Here is a 17,093-nt window from a genome sequence, read left to right as displayed (position 1 = left end):
AATACAAGACCCATAAAGGTAACAGTACAACTGGGACGTTTTTACATCAGTGCAAACTATAGCAACATTATTTTCTTTATTAAATAAGCCAAAGTGTTACAATAAGTGTTCCAAGGCCTAACTTAGGAAAACTTAAGGTTTGATTCAAGATATTTATGTAAATAGACAATACATTAACTTTAAAATATGATTAGTATAAAGTATTCCCTTACAATGTAGTAAAAAGGATTTATTTATTTTGTTTGTTTGTTTCACCTGTGGCGGCCTGGTGGACGACTGGTTAGCACATCTGCCTCACAGCTCTGTGGACCATGGTTCAAATCTGGCCTCGCCTGTGTGGAGTTTGCATGTTGTCCCCATGCCTGTGTGGGTTTTCTCCGGGTACTCCGGTTTCCTTCCACATCCCAAAAAACATGCATCTTAGGTTAATTGAAGACTCTAAATTGTCCATAGGTGTGAATGTAAGTGTGAATGGTTGTTTGTTTATGTTTGCCTGGCGATTGGCTGGCGACCAGTTCAGGGTGTACCTATCCCAGAATCAGCTGGGATAGGCTCCAGCTCGCCCGCGACCCTAGTCTGGATAAGCGGTAAGGAAAATGAATGGATGGATGATGGATGTTTCACCTGCAAAAACTATTGTTGAATGCATGCAAGGTACTGCCCTTGAAAATCACTTTCAAATTTGTCCAATTTGCCGCCCATTTTCACACTATAGGACAAACAGAAAACATTTTTGTGTCTTAATTGCATCATCGGTCTATTGCCCTGCAATAAGGTTCTGTACTTTTCATCTTCTCTCCACACTCCCTGGTTTCCTTCTATCGTTATCTCTCAGTAATTCCATCAGACAAAAATCTACATTACTGAATTTTTAATGTTATCAACTACATTACACTGAAAGATTGTTAACTTCAATTTAGTAGTTTTGACTGAAACTGACACTAAACTCAGCCAAGTTCAACGGTGTGGAGAAAAGCTAACATAAAAATAATAAAATATTTATTCAAGACAGCTCAGTGTCAAAATAAATAAGAAATACATAGAAATACCTCAGCCAGTGGCAGTTTTGAAAATTTTATGTTTTTCTAAAAATTATGCATAGATACACATTTAAAGTGAATCTAACATATTTGCACCTCCTTTGCCCTCTGCAGAGACCAAAAATTGTCTCCACAAGCTACACAAACGTGCTACACAAACTGAAACATTTCTGTCTGGCTGACAACAGATGATTAGAAGACTGTGAGCAGATTCCTGGAAATCACTGGAGCCCTTTAGGACCTCTGTTGGACTGCTACCCATAATGCATAAATGCATCTGTGATACCTGGAAGAGCATACCCATACTCATCCTTGATAATCATCACCCCACTAAATTATAGTCAAACACAATACATTTCATTGATATAATGAAAATGCCGACATGATTGACAAAATTATAGAACTGCCCATGATGCTTAACTTTGTTTTTTTCACAAATGATCCTGAGTTGCACAACTTTAGACATTTCTAATTAGATAAAAAATCCTTTCTTAACTAGCAGCTGGGGGAGAGGGGCATAGGTGGGGGAACAGCCGCAGATGGTTTTCTGCTGGTGTGCAAGGTTGCAGCCCTTTAGATGCCTGATTTTAATTTAGTGTTGCCATCGCCTCTCCCTATTGGACATACTGGGTTTTACCAAGTACCGTCCATTCCCAAACGGCATACGAGTTTTCCTCTTCAATGTGGGCTTCGATGATCAACCAGCACATCTACAAAGAAAGCTTCTACAAAAAAAGGCAGCTCTTAGCTCAAATGGAAGTGCATTCCACAATTTGGAGACAACGGACTGAAACGCTCTATCACATTGAGCTTTTAATCTTGTGTGATGGACAGTTAGTAAAATGCCTTCGTCTGAGCAAACTGCAGTGACCTAACAGGACAATAAAAAGAAATCAAATCCACCAAGTATGACGGAGAATGACCATTGAGGGCTCTGTACGTGAATTTTCAAATGTTATACTGAATCCTAAAATGAACAGGGAGCCACTGCAAGGATAAATGAATGGGAGTTATGTGGCTGAACCTAGAGTAAGCCCTAGCGGTAGCTTTTGGAACTGATTGGAGACGCTCTAATGACATTTTCTTCAGACAGGGGAAGAGAGAATTGCAATAGTCAGTATAGGAGGAGACAAAAGCATCAAAGGTCATTTCTGTTTGTGAATGAGGTACCATGGACCTAAGTTTAAACAAAAATGGTACAAAAAGCTAGAAAGATCTTCAGTTTTAATCTGTTCATGAAATGCATGGTCTGACCAAATATGACCCCAAACATTATCAAGCTCTGGGATGCACTATTTTTCACATTTAGAAAGTGACCCTTAACCTGTGTAAACTTCAACTAAGCTGTCGAGGACAACAAGTAATATTTCAGTTTTCGCTGCATTCAACTAAAGCGGGTTGGGGGCCATCCAGCCCTTAATTGCTGTCAGGCAATCATAAACTGCAATTCCAGTATTTCATCAAAACTATCAGCATCAAAAGAAAATAAATCTGGAAATATGATGTTGCACAGACACAGTGGAGGTGACCCACTCTGAGCACTGGGTTAGGGTCACGCTCGTGCCACTGTTATGTTACAAGGCAGATTCAAAAGGCATCCTAGAATACTAGCAATGTTCCCAAAACACACTCAATGCAGAACTTCATACATTCACGTCTTTCCCACCAGCCCATTCATGCAAAAGGACAAAAGGACAAAAGGGGGAGGATTTCTCGTCCCACCTTCAATCTCTCCCATCTCCTCCTCCACTGCGCTTGTCTACATCTCTATTGTTGCTACTGTTTCTCGTGACCCTGTCTCCCTCCTGCACTTGTCACATCCATCCCAATTTCTTTGCTGTTATGCTTCACCTCTGGTCTTTTGAAGGCCTTTGTACATGCTTCCATTGGGTCAACTAATACGCAGCAAAAATGTGTCCTACGAGAACTATGCAGATGACACTCAGATCTGTGTCACTGAAGCCGGTTGAACATGGGCCTGTAGATTCACTCTGTTATTGCCATTGATGAGATCAGTGCATGGATACAAAACAACTTTCTCCAGCTGAACTCAGACAAAACTGAAAGCATTGTCTCTGGTCCGCAGAAACAAAGAGAAAGTGTCATCAGTCACCTTAAGTTCGTCTCTCTAAAACCAAAAAAATCAGGTTAGAAATCGAGGGGTATTTATGCATTCGGACCTGAACTTTAACTGCCACATTAAGTCAATAACATCCACACCTTTTTACCATCTCAGAAACACTGTCAGAATCAAAGGTATAGTGTCTAAAGCAGACTTAGATAGACGAATCCCTGTGTTTGTCTCCAGCAGGTTAGACTACTGTAACTGCCTGCTCACTGGCCTCTCTAAATGAGTTGTTAAACAGCTACAGTAAATTGAAAATGCTGCTGCTCGAGTCCTGACCAGTACCAGAAAATACGAGCACATTAGTCCAGTGCTGAGGTCTCTACACTGACTTCCTGTCGCCCAGAGAATAGACTTTAAAACAGCTCTGCTTGTGTACAAGTCTCTCCATGGTCTTGCGTTTAATTACATTTTCTGCTCAGATCTGGATCTGAGCAGCTGAGACATGCCTCAACTCTGACAATGTTTAAATCCAAGTTGAAAACAGTTTTATTTAGCCGTGCGTATGACAACTGAAATTACTTTATCTGTACGCTTCATTCTTCATTTTATTTCTTGATTATTGATGACTTGATTTCTTGGTTATTTCTTCTATTTTTTTATTATTAGGTTTAGTGATTGATTTTATTGGCCTTTCTGTAATTTTATGCATCTGTGATGCACTTTGAATTGCCTTGTGAATGAACTGTGCTCTACAAAAAAATTTTCCTTGCCTAAAAATTTGTGAATGCCACACATAAACAACCATACACCTGTACCCCTGACCGCTCAGCAGTATAGAATCTCACTGTGCGGCACGACCGTGCTGCCTGAGTATAGCGGTGCCACTAAAGTGGGGATGCGTAGTGTCGCAGGGAAATCGCCTTTATGTCGTCCTCTCTCACAAACCTTTGGCAAAGACACCGCCCCCACTCTTTTCTTCTCATCGCTGTGGTGAATGGAATTGCATGGCTGTGCAGTTCAATCACTGTCAAACACAAAGAAAAGGGGTCTCTTGTGCAAAATTTCATGATTCACAATTGATTAAATAAGGGTGTCATTTTATGGCTGAACAGGGAGGTGTAAGATAAGGGGTGGTACGGATTTTTCGTGCCTTTGTGAGATATGGCTTAGCAATCGCCTGATGGGCCCCATTCAAAGCTGGAGCTGTAAAGTTCAGGGGTTTATTCACAGACGAGGGGAAAATAGACTGCTATAAGAGAGAAGGGGTAAAGGCACACAGCAGGAGATCTCCCAGTGTCTTTCCATGGTCTCTTTAAAGGCTTTTAAGCCTGTCAGAGATATAGAGGTAATATATTGTATGTAAACTGTGCAATTTAGATTCTTCATGTTGAAACTCCTATGATTCACCCCATAGGAGCAAAGTGAAGTGCTTGTGGTTTAATGGTAGAAGATGGTTCTGAAGGTTCTGTGTTCTTTATATGCACACGGTCTTAAGTAATTAATTTTAAAACAAAGCAACACTCTATTTTTGTCAAATTTAGTCTTGGATTAATTGACTAATGTAGGTGGCTTCACACCTACATAAATTTAAGAAACTTTGAAATTGGTCTCCACTTTGCAGCCAGAACAACCTCTACTCTTCTGGGAAGACTATTGACAAGATTTTGGAGTGTGTCTGGGAATTGGTTTTCCATTAATCTAGAGCAAAGTTATTGTAGTAAACGAAAAAGAACAAAATAACTAAAACTAAAATTGAAAAAAACATTTTCATAAATGAAAACATGAATGTTTAAAAAAAACAACTAACTAAAACGACCTTTTACGTTTGCAAAACTAAGTAAAACTCATAATTACAGCGAAAATGTCCTTTGTTTTCATCATTGTCAATTAGTTTTACACATGAGCTTTTGGCATTGATTTTAAATGTATTTCTTTTGGCGAAATATGTTGATACAGAACGGATACGGAAGGAAGTCCTTTGGTAATTGTACAATCCCAATTCCAATGAAGTTGGGACGTTGTGTTAAACATAAATAAAATCAGAATACAATGATTTGCAAATCATGTTCAACTTATATTTAATTGAATACACTACAAAGACAAGATATTTAATGTTCAAACTGATCAACTTTATTGTTTTTAGCAAATAATCATTAACTTGGAATTTTATGGCTCCAACACGTTCCAAAAAAGCTGGGACAGGTTGAAAAAAAGACTGTGAAAGTTGAGGAATGCTCATCAAACACCTGTTTGGAACATCCCACAGGTGAACAGGCTAATTTGGAACAGGTGGGTGCCATGATTGGGTATAAAAGGAGCTACCCTAAATTGCTCAGTGTCATGAACGGAACAGAGGATAGGACCCAAAAATGCAAGACTCCAAAACAAATGGACAGTTTCCAAAAAGAGTGGTTTAATAGACGGGCATAGGTCGGTACACAGGCAGGCAATCCAAGAAGGGCAACAGTATCCAAGAACATGAGGCAAAGAGGCAAGGTCGATAATCGGAACAGGGTCAAAGTCTTACTGTGAGTCTGTGACAAGGAATGCTGGAACGTGACGACAAGGTACAACGAACTGGCAACGAGTGGGAATGAGACACGAGGTTAAATACAATCGGTAATTAGGTATGAACGAGGCACAGGTGGTGAAGATGCTCACAGGAGCAGGTGTGTGAGAAACGAGATAGAGGAAGACAAAACCTGGAACACACGCACACACACACACACACACACACATGACACTCAGTCATTCACAAGCAAAGATGGGACAAGGTTCACAAGTGTGTGAGAAAATAGTTGAACAGTTTAAGGACAATGTTCCTCAACGTACAATTGCAAGGAATTTAGGGATTTCATCATCCACGGTCTATAATATCATCAAAAGGTTCAGAGAATCTGGAGAAATCACTGCATGTAAGCGGCAAGGCCAAAAACCAACATTGAATGCCCGTGACCTTCGATCCCTCAAGCGGCACTGCATCAAAAACCGACATCAACGTGTAAAGGATATCACCACATGGGCTCAGGAACACTTCAGAAAACCAATGTCAGTAAATACAGTTCGGCACTACATCCTTAAGTGCAACTTGAAACTATGCAAAGCAAAAGCCATTTATCAACAACACCCAGAAACGCCGCCGGCTTCTCTGGGCCCGAGCTCATCTAAGATGGACTGATGGAAAGTGGAAAAGTGTTCTGTGGTCCGAGGAGTCCACATTTCAAATTGTTTTTTGAAATTGTGGCCGTCGTCTCCTCCGGGCCAAAGAGGAAAAGAACCATCCGGACTGTTATGTACGCAAAGTTAAAAAGCCAGCATATGTGATGGTATGGGGCTGTGTTAGTGCCAATGGCATCGGTAACTTACACATTTGTGAAGGCACCATTAATGCTGAACGGTACATACAGGATTTGGAGAAACATATGCTGCCATCCAAGCAACGTCTTTTTCATGGACACCTCTGCTTATTTCAGCAAGACAATGCCAAACCACATTTTGCACATTTTACAACAGCATAGCTTTGTAGTAAAAGAGTGCGGGTACTAGACTGGCCTGCCTGCAGTCCAGACCTGTCTCCCATTGAAAATGTGTGGCTCAATATGAAGCGTAAAATATGACAACGGAGACCCCGGACTGTTGAACAGCTGAAGCTGTACATCAAGCAAGAATGGGAAAGAATTCCACCTCCAAAGCGTCAACAATTTGTCCTCAGTTCCCAAACGTTTATTGAATGTTGTTAAAAGAAAAGGTGATGTAACACAGTGGGAAACATGACCCTGTCCCAGCTTTTTTGGAACGTGTTGCAGCCATAAAATTCTACGTTAATGATTATTTGCTAAAAACAATAAAGTTTATCAGTTTGAACATTACCTATCTTGTCTTTGTAATGTATTCAAGTAAATATAGGTTGAACATGATTTGCAAATCATTGTATTCTGTTTTTATTTATGTTTAACACAACGTCCCAACTTCATTGGAATTGGGGTTGTAGTTCAATTTCTGTGTGTATTGGACTCCATTCTCTGATTTGCTCATGACTACCTGTCCCTTGAAATTAATATTGAAGTAATATTGAGCCTATTAGCAGGGCAAGTAGGCAGTGTCTCAAAATCATTGACAACTGATAACAGCCATTTAGTCAGATAACATCCACCCCGGGTGATATTGTGGCACTGGAGATCGATACCAATGCTGGCCGCCATATATGACAATGAACATTTCTCCATTCTCTCTCTCTCTCTCTTGCTCTCTTTCTCCCTCTCTTTCTCTTGCTCTGTCACTCTCTTTCTATCTATCTCACATGCACACATATACACACACACAGAATGCAGGATAAAGCAGTATTATTGGTAAGCAGTATATGTGTGTGCAAACAGGTTGGTTTGTTCAATAGGAGGAGAAGAAAAGTGTGACTGTAAATGTGTGGTTTAGTAATCCGTCTGTGTAAGCTGCTGGGGTGCAAAAGAAAGATTTGTTTATTTTTTTTTAATGGAGGAAAGGCAAACCAAACCTCGTGAAGCTTAGGAAGGCCGACTTCACTTTTGCCACATGCTTTGGGGATTTTAGCTCATTGTTGAGTGTGGGTTGTTAGTACACTCTCTCCCTGTAAACCTTGGAGGTCATTTAAGGTTGTCCCTTAACTCGATTTCACCTCAGTCAAGCTTAGGGTAAAGTTCTATCTAAATTCTAAAAAGAAATTACTGATTTTTTTTTTTTTTTCCAAACGCAAACATTCACACTGAAACATTCAATTTATTAATTTTTCTTTCTTCAACTGAGCAGAATTTAAATTAAATTAGGTCCATTATATGGTTCATCTACATTTCAAGCATCAGGTGCTGCTCTCATTCAGAGCAACGTGTATTAATTGCAATAGATAAATTAGCAAGATATGCTGTGCTTACAACCAGTTATAAGAAATGTAATGGCCAAAGCTGTGAGTGAATAAAATGTGAATACTTGTTTATCTATATGTTCTCCATTTACCCGCAACTCTAATGAAGATAAGTAGTATCCAAAATGCATGGATAGATGGATGGAAAATGTAATCAACCTGGTCTGATCAAGAATCACCTATTTTGAAACTCATTTCAAGTTTGTTCAAAAGTATTGGAAAACATGGACATTGCTTCTACAGCAAGCTATCAAAACGGGGGGAAAATATATCGAAAGAGAAATGTTCAATGTCAATAGAGGGAAGAAAAGAGATTCGTCTCTGTCCAATGTACTATGTGAGTGGTGTTATTATGAATCCCACAGGACACGCACCACTGCAGTATGATTGGTTGCTGCATCCGACATGACACATCCAGCCAGGAAGCGCAAGCTACACATATTAAACAAGATGACCATTCCAAATATGTATCACATTTGTACAAAATAAAAACAAGTTTGTTAGGGTTAGTGGGATTAATAATAGCGCCGCCACACTTACGTCAGTTACTGCCCTTCTGATTTAGCTGCGGTAGGGCATGTCTGACATGGATGCAGCAGCAAACCATATTGCAGTGGGGTGTGTCCTGCCTAGAACTTAATCGGGATTCATAATAATGTGTGAGAGAGCCTTTGGAGCCATATGAAGGCTGCTCGTTTTCAACTTATATATGATCGTGCAAATTCTTTGAGTGTGCATAGAAGTATATTTTACGTGCATGAATGTCTTTCGGAGTAAAATACTACCGTGTGGTGTGGTATCATAATTGAGTCCTAACATAAATAGAGGCGAGGAAGGTGTTATTGGCCACTTACTGTAGGCCTTCAGAGAATCACATTTTATACATTTGCTCACAAGTACTGAATGTATGACGCTCGTCATGTGTAGCCGGGCCATGTGGTTTCTTTTCTGTATAACCTCTTTCTTGTCTCACTGTTTAGGATCTCAGAGATTTGAATGTGATCTCTTTCCCTGGTTTGTTAAAATCTTTGCATTTAGACTATCCCAGATGCAACAGGGGAAATTCAACACTAGTTTGTGAATTCACCTTTGCCCTCTGATCTTAGTGAATACACATAGCTGGAGCTTTGTATAATTTGAAAGAACATATTTAGAAGTTTTCCAATTGTACAATCGTAAAGTACACAATTATAAGTGGTAATGATATGGTAATAAAATGATTCTTCTTGCTGTTTATACATTTATACAAACACAAAAGGTTCATTTTGACTTGTTGCAGGGCACATGAGAGGCTTCTGTGCATACCTAACCCCGACTGTTCATTCAGAGCTGTTGCTAATCATACATTTGCACATAATTGCATGTGACCAGCATTCCTCCACTTTTGACCTCTACAAGACATTGATTGGAGCGGAGCAAAAGAAAAACAAAGGTAGCATAAACTGTGGAAATATTGACCACTTGAAGCCAGAAGGCAGCATAAACCACAATGTTTTTTTTCTCTTTCATCATAGTGTAATGAATGGAACAGAGGACAGGACCCAAAATTCGCGAGTCCAATACAAATGGACAGTTTCAAAAAAGAGAGCTTTAATAAACAAGCAGAGGTCGGCACATAGGCAATCCGAAAAGGCAACAGTATCCAAAAAACGTGAGGCAAAGAGGCAAGGTCAATAATCAGAACAGGGTCTAGTCTTACTATGAGTCGGTGACGTGGAAACAAGGAATGCTGGAACGTGACGACAAGGTACAATGAACTGGCGACTAGCAAGAATGAGACACGAGGTTAAATGCATGGGGTAATTACGGTAAACAAAGCACAGGTGGGAAAGATGCTCTCAGGAGCAGGTGTGTACGAGACAGGGGGAAGACAACAACCAGAACACACACCCATGACATGTAGAATGTCTCTATGACTCATCTCTGTACTCTGCAGTTTTTCAATCATTAAATGAAATTTGACATTTAAAGCAAATGTAAAAACACCAAATAACGTCTGCTAATCTCCCACAGCCAATAACAAATAGGCTTTTTTTGTCAATTCTCCATGCGCTGTCCTGTGGTGGAATTTCAGATGTGAACTAAATGTGTTTGTGTGTCACACTCCAGTGTCATACGAGACTCTGCATCTTGCTCAGAGATTAACTCCAGGTAATTAATCTGAGCTCGTTAGCCATATGGCAAACACATCCAGGCCAGGACACATCTGAGATGATCCAACTCCTGCATACTCACTAATATCCATGGGATGGCCGAATGCATTTCTTAATGAACTTCACAATATGTTTATGTCTAGTGTGGTTGTCTGCACGGCTGCTTGTGTCGACACAGTGCTGGCACACATGATGGTTTACCTCAGTCAGCCCCACCGGTGCAATGTGTCTAAAAGGAAGCTGGCTTGGAGGGTGTGGTTAAAATCATGTGCTGGTACCTTGCTGTCCCTGAGAAGGAAAAGATGGCATTCAGAAGGAGGGGAAACGATTCTCTCTTTCCTTAGAGCAAGGGATGATGCGAGGGCCAAGGGAGGAGAAAGACAGGTGTGGAGAGAGAGAGATAAGTTCTTTTCCCTCAGCCACACAGGAGATTGGGTAAACCGAAAAGAAAAGTGGAAAGGAAAAGAAAGAAAATGGACAGGTGAAATATTTTCCCCTGTGGCTGAGTGAATGAGGAAAAGTCAGAACTACCAGCTAGCTCTGTATGTGAGAAATGGCCTAAACCATTCCCAGAGGGGAGGCTGGAACACTCTCTTTCTCTGAATGTACCCACCAGTGATGGATAATATTAATGTTTACCCCCTTTTCTATTTCCTCACTGCTCAGTATTGTGTGTGTGTTTGTGTGAACACTGGAACGCATGCCAGCCAATTCTTGGTTGGCCCTGCCTGTACATTCAGCAAGTTGGAAAAAAAAAAACATGGCAATCAATCCTTGCCCCACGCCCACAACCCCATCTCCAGTCCAACTAGTAATTATTTGCCCCACAGCTTCCCGCTTAGAGCGCGAGATTAAAAAGCAACATTGCCAACAAAGTTCTGAAGAGAAAGAGGAGGAGGAAGGATAGAAGGACCAATATCTGGAGATTGTTTATCCAGAGAAATATCTCCTTTTCCCACTTCAAACATACTTGAGGCTGGTCTCATCTAATCCATATCAATTAATTTGCAACAAGTCTTGATACCTTTTGTCGCTCTTCAAACACACAAACCAAAATCAATTGTTAAAACAAGAACATCGTTCTTGCTCTCATTCACACATGAAAAAAAAGCAGTTAATCACTGTGGATCAACATATTTTTCTGTTGTGTGTCCATTCTGGGTCAAGGGTGACCTAAAGACTATCCCAGCTAATGTTGAGAAAGGCAGGTTACACACCAAACAGGTCGCCAGTCAGTCACATGGCACACAGGGCCCAAAATTCAAATTTGCACACACTTGTCTAGGTTGGCCTGGAATGGACTGGCCGATCGAGAGTTGTCCCAAAATTCCCAATTGCAACCCCGCCCATGACACTCACATTGACACCTATTTCACATTTTCCAATAGCGCAGAAGCAACAACATGCAGTAAGTCCAGAGCCAAGAGTCGAAATCAGGTGCTTTGTAAGGCAGAAGTGCTAACCACATGCTCCAAACTGGTAGCAATAATATACCTCCTACTTAAAAATAATGCACTCCAATTGGGCCTCGCCGTGATTAATCAACAATGAATTTCACACAATAAATTACATTTTTAAAAATAAAAACAAATCAGTCTATTAATATGCCCATCCAACATTTATTTGCATTATATAAAAACATTGTGATTCAAAGTAATAGCATCTGGGCAAGATGCATGTACCGCATCATGAATGCACCCAGATTTTTTTATTTAAATTATTATTATTATTATTTTTTATATACATCTGCAAACATTTAGTTATTAACAATGCTTAGATCAACCCTCTAAAGTATTCTCTTCTCGGGTCTGGATTTCTTTGTAAGGTGATCAGTATACGAGGCAGCTGTTACATGAGGGATTACCAGCTTCTGTCATTCACACAACATGATCTTTTAAACTGGAATGGTGAAGAAAGAAAAGGCACGCACGGGGGAGGGAGTTGGGAAGGCAAAAGCAGTGGTTGTGACAGGAAGAAGAGAGCTGAAATAATATTGGGTAGAGGAAAAGAGGTGTGAGATGTGAAAATGCGTTGAAAAAGGGCATGGGACGTAGAGGAGAAGAGCAGAGGGGATGGATCCTGTTTGCGTGAAGAAATGTGTGAAAAAAGGACTGGAGCGAGTGAAGAAGAAAAGAAAGGCGGGAGATGACAGGTAGAAGCTCGAAGGTGTTTTGGATTGTGAAATGTCTGCAGGAAAAGCAGCTTAAGCGGAGCCTCTTTTTATTCATTATTACTTCTACAAAGAAGGTTATTTTTCCAATCCTTTTCGTGGAAGGCTGGGCCACAACTTCGATGTACCCCATTAAATTTGTGTGGAAGGAGTGGATCCAGGTTTTTTTTTTTTTAATAACTAATGCATAAATTGTAACATTTATGTACGTAGGTCGGCATGGTGAACGACTGGTTAGCACATCTGCCTCACAGTTCTGGGGACCGGGGTTCAAATCCCGGCCCCGCCTGTGTGGAGTTTGCATGTTCTGCACGTGCCTGCGTGGGTTTTCTCCGGGCACTCCGGTTCCCTCCCAGATTCCAAAATCATCCGTGGTAGGTTGATTGAAGTCTCTAAATTGCCCGTCGGTGTGAATGTGAGTGCGAATGATTGTTTGTTTCTATGTGCCCTGCGATTGGCCGGCGACCGGTTCAGGGAGTACCCCGCCTCCCGCCCAAAGATAGCTGGGATAGGCTCCAGCAGCCCGCGACCCTAGTGAGGATAAGTGGTAAAGTAAATTTATGGATGGATGTACGTAGGTGTAGAATTCGGTGCTGTTAGACTTCAGGATTCTTTGGCATAGTGTTTGTACTGTTCAAGTTGCTTCACAATGTGAGTGTGAAAGTGTGTCACCTGTGTAATTGTGCACATAGAAGGTGCTTACATTGAAGAAAGGTTGATGGCAATGGGTCTTGCTTCAGGGGTAGAAAGACATTTCCATCCTGAGTTGCTAGCTGAAATAGCAGCTACTTCAATTCCCTTGTGTTTCAACTCTCCTCTTTCCATTGTGTTGTACAATCGCGCTGTTCTCCCCCACCTCTTTTGGTGCCTTTTTTCTGTGTCTTGTAAATGCTGAAGCACATCAGGGAGCCTTGTTTTTGTGAGCTCTATCTTTCCCCAGCTGCTGTTTGTTGTTCCGCCTCCCCAACTCCCTATTTTCTCCCACTACCTCTCCCCTTGTGTCTCGCAAGGTGTGCAACAGTGGCGTGGCAGCAAGGCAGTTTCCTTTATTTTCCGTTTGATGCATGGCGGAACATTTTGCTGCAACAGGCCAGCAGAACTCAACCCTGGTGTCAGCACTCCTTCGCCTCACAATCCCCACTTTTGCTCATTACCCTTTTTGCTCCTTTTGCACTCTTCTTCCACTTTCAGCTTGTTCTGCGAGAAAGATAAATTGTTTGTTCAGTCAGACACACACATACATCCTTGTCACATGCCACACCACAGTTTCTTCTTATTCGGTGGCTCCAAGTGAAAGGAATTGTACACATGCATGCACACACACGCTCAAGCATTAACACCCACACAAACTCACAGTCATACTCGGCCCTTTATCCCCTTTGGGTAATCTGTTTACGGTGAGCCGGGGCCATTTGAGGGAGAATTTAATTGAAACCGGGCTAATCTGAAGATGGCACGGAGCGACCGAGCCCTCACAGTCCCGCGTCACCTCCAATGGAGTTACACCTTGTAGTCCTCCCACTCAATACCGCAATACTTAATTTCATGCCACACAGTTCAGTGCGTTTTTGCCCACTCAAACATGCCACATTGATTGTTAAAGCAAAATATGATATGCACCACGCTCACGAGCTTCTGGTCTTGTTTTTCTTAATAGCGTGGGTCCCCTTTATCATCCCTCACCATTTAACAAGCATCTGTCTCTTTCTCTTCTCTCCCTTCTTTGCAGGATGGATACTACTCCCATCGGCCAAAGGAGAAAAGCAGAGTGGACAGCAACAATGAGAACTCTGTACCAAAAGACTTTGATAACATAGACAATAGTAACTTTGGTGCACGCTCGCAGCCGCATCGGCAGACCGCCGGGGCCACCAGCAGGAGGCAGCAGCGAGAGCATCTGCAGGAGAAGGCTCGTGCCCAACAGCACATCTGGCGTGACAACTCTCCCAACCTGGTTCGCAGCTCCAATGAAGTGCTACCTTTAAGCCACCAGCCACTGGCAGTCGCCAACAACTCACGCCCTGGTGGTCAAGTTGTGGTCACAGGAGGGCCACGGCATCGTGCCTCACAGGCCCAGCACAGGCATCAGCACCCACACAGAAAGCAGGCGACTGCAGCGCCCCTGGAGGTGACCTACGATCAACCACCCAAGTGTGAAATCAGTGGGAAGGAAGCCATCTCAGCTCTATCCAGGGCCAAGAGCAAGGACTGCAGGCAGCAGATCGCAGAAGTCTACTGCAGACACAAGGAGGGCCAGTTAATGCCTGAAAAGGTCACTCGGTCCTGCCCCTTAGAGGGTGAGTGCATGGGAAATATTTATATTATATTATATTCATGAAAATGTAATTTCTTGAGATTTATTAGAATATACACAGTACACTGTATGAACACACACCCACACTGTGATACACACCAACTCTTTTCTCACGAATATGTTTCAAACTGGTTTAAAAAATATTGGATTTTTTTCAAAACAATTTCCCTTACATCCATCCATTTCCTACCGCTTATCCGAGGTCAGGGGCAGTAGCTTTGACAGGGACGCCCAGACTTCCCTCTCCCCAGCCACTTCATCCAGCTCTTCCGATGGCATTACCAGGCCAGCCGAGAGACGTAGTCTCTCCAGCGTGTCCTGGGTCGTCCCCGGGGTCTCCTTCCGGTGGGACGTGCCCGGAACACCTCACCAGGGAGACGTCCGGGAGGCATCCGAATCAGATGCCCCAGCCACCTCATCTGGCTCCTCTCAATGTGGAGGAGCAGCGGCTCTACTCTGAGCCCCTCCCGGATGACCAAGCTTCTCACCCTCTCTTTGGAAGAGATACCCTGCGGAGGAAACTCATTTCGGCCGCTTGTATCCGGGATACTGTTCTTTCGGCCACAGCGCGTGACCATAGGTGAGGGTAGGAATATAGATGGACCGGTAAATTGAGAGCTTCGCTTTCCGGCTTAGCTCCTTCTTTACCACAACGGACTGATACAAAGTCCGCATCACTGCAGACGCTGCACTGATCCGCCTGTTGATCTCTCGACCCATTCTTCCCTCTCTCGTGAACAAGAACCCAAGATACTTGAACTTCTCATCCCCTACCTGGAGAGGGCACGCCATCCTTTTCCGACTGAGGACCATGGTCTCAGATTTGGAGGCGCTGATTCACATCCCAGCCGCTTCACCCTCGGCTGCAAACCGCTCCAGTGAGAATTGGAGATGACGGTTTGATGAAGCCAACAGAACCACATCATCTGCAAAAAACAGAGATGCAATTCTGATGCCACCAAACCGGACCCCCTCTACACCTCGGCTGCGCCTTGAAATTCTGTCCATAAAAGTTATGAACAGAATTGGTGCGAATCTCATCCACCCCCGGGGCCTTGCCACCAAGGATCTTTTTAACCACATCAGTGACCTCAACCCCAGAGATAGGAGAGCCCGCCTCAGAGAACCCAGACTCTGCTTCCTCCTGGGAAGGCGTGTCGGTGGATTTGAGGAGGTCTTCGAAGTATTCTCTCCACCGACTCACGTCCAGAGTCGAGGTCAGCAGCGCCCCATCCCCACTATACACAGTGTTGATGGCGCACTGCTTCTCCCTCCTGAGATGGCGAATGGTGGACCAGAATTTCCTCGAAGCCATCCGGAAGTATTTCTCCATGGCCTCACCAAACTCCTCCCATGCCAGAGTTTTTGCTTCGGTGACCACCAAAGCAGCATTCCGCTTGGTCAGCCGGTATCCATCAGCTGCCTCAGGAGTCCCACAGACCAAAAAGGCCCGATAGGACTCCTTCTTCAGCTTCACGCCATCCCTCACCGTTGGTGTCCACCAAAGGGTTCGGGGATTGTTGCCACGACAGGCACCGACCACCTTACGGCCACAGCTCCGGTCGGCCGCCTCAGCAATGGAGGCAATGGAACATGGTCCACTCGGACTCGATGTCCCCCAATTGCCATTCTCATAAAATCCAAGAAAGTTTTTTTTTTTCTTTTTTTAAACGTGTAATTGGTATTGCAGAAAATTGGGACATTGTTTGAATTCTCTCCAAATTGGTTTCCAATTTTCATTTGTTTGTCATCTCAAACTAGCCATGTAACAAAGTTCTTTCCTTTTCAAGTACGAACACAGACACATATTCTCACTTTTTCTTTTTTTTATACCTTCATTCCGGTTGTGAATCCTGCCAACAAAATCGGATGATTACAACAAACAGGTGACAGAGAATAACATAAATAGCATTTTGAAATGTTTTGCAGAAGTAGCAGCTGTCAGAATGGCTGGACCTTTTTCATGGATTCTATTAGTTTCTGTAAGTCTGCTGGAGACATGAACATCATTTGCTTCCCAAAATGTATTCTCTGCTGTTTTGATGATGGTGGGATGTACTGTCTTAAATCCAATATCACTCCAACTTGCTCCCGCTGAACCAGACTTGGGCAAAGTATGACCTGTGGGCCAATCCGATCCGTCCACTGTCTCTGACTGGCCCTCACAGTATTTGTATGATCAAAATAAAACGTTCAATATGTGGTCCTTTTATTTTGAAAGAAGTACTTTTATTTTCATGTGCATGTGTGTGGCCCGTACCACTGAGACTTTTTCGATTCCTCCATCCAGCAACAATTTTTCAAAAAACGACTAGCGACAATGCCAAACGTGGCCAAATGTTGGCAACGTAACGGGGCAGTGAAGAGGGACAGTGTGATGAATCCTCATAATCATTTGGGAATCCCAACTAGGAATGGCTAATATTAGCACACTTTAAATTGTAGGAAGATTGA

At 42.7% G+C, this 17,093-nt stretch overlaps 1 protein-coding gene across 1 annotated transcript in view; it reads left to right on the top strand.

Annotated features, from left to right (window-relative positions):
- xylt1 (xylosyltransferase I) overlaps positions 1 to 17,093 on the top strand; it is a 97,217-nt gene that overhangs the window by 37,424 nt on the left and 42,700 nt on the right. Inside the window, exon 2 of the mRNA XM_061680306.1 lies at positions 14,055 to 14,622. Coding sequence (XP_061536290.1) covers positions 14,055 to 14,622 — 568 coding nt within the window. The remainder of the gene's footprint in view (positions 1 to 14,054; positions 14,623 to 17,093) is intronic.

This window comes from Phycodurus eques, chromosome 6, assembly GCF_024500275.1.
Source record: "Phycodurus eques isolate BA_2022a chromosome 6, UOR_Pequ_1.1, whole genome shotgun sequence".
Taxonomy (NCBI): domain Eukaryota; kingdom Metazoa; phylum Chordata; class Actinopteri; order Syngnathiformes; family Syngnathidae; genus Phycodurus; species Phycodurus eques.
This window is presented reverse-complemented; position numbering and strand designations above follow the sequence as displayed.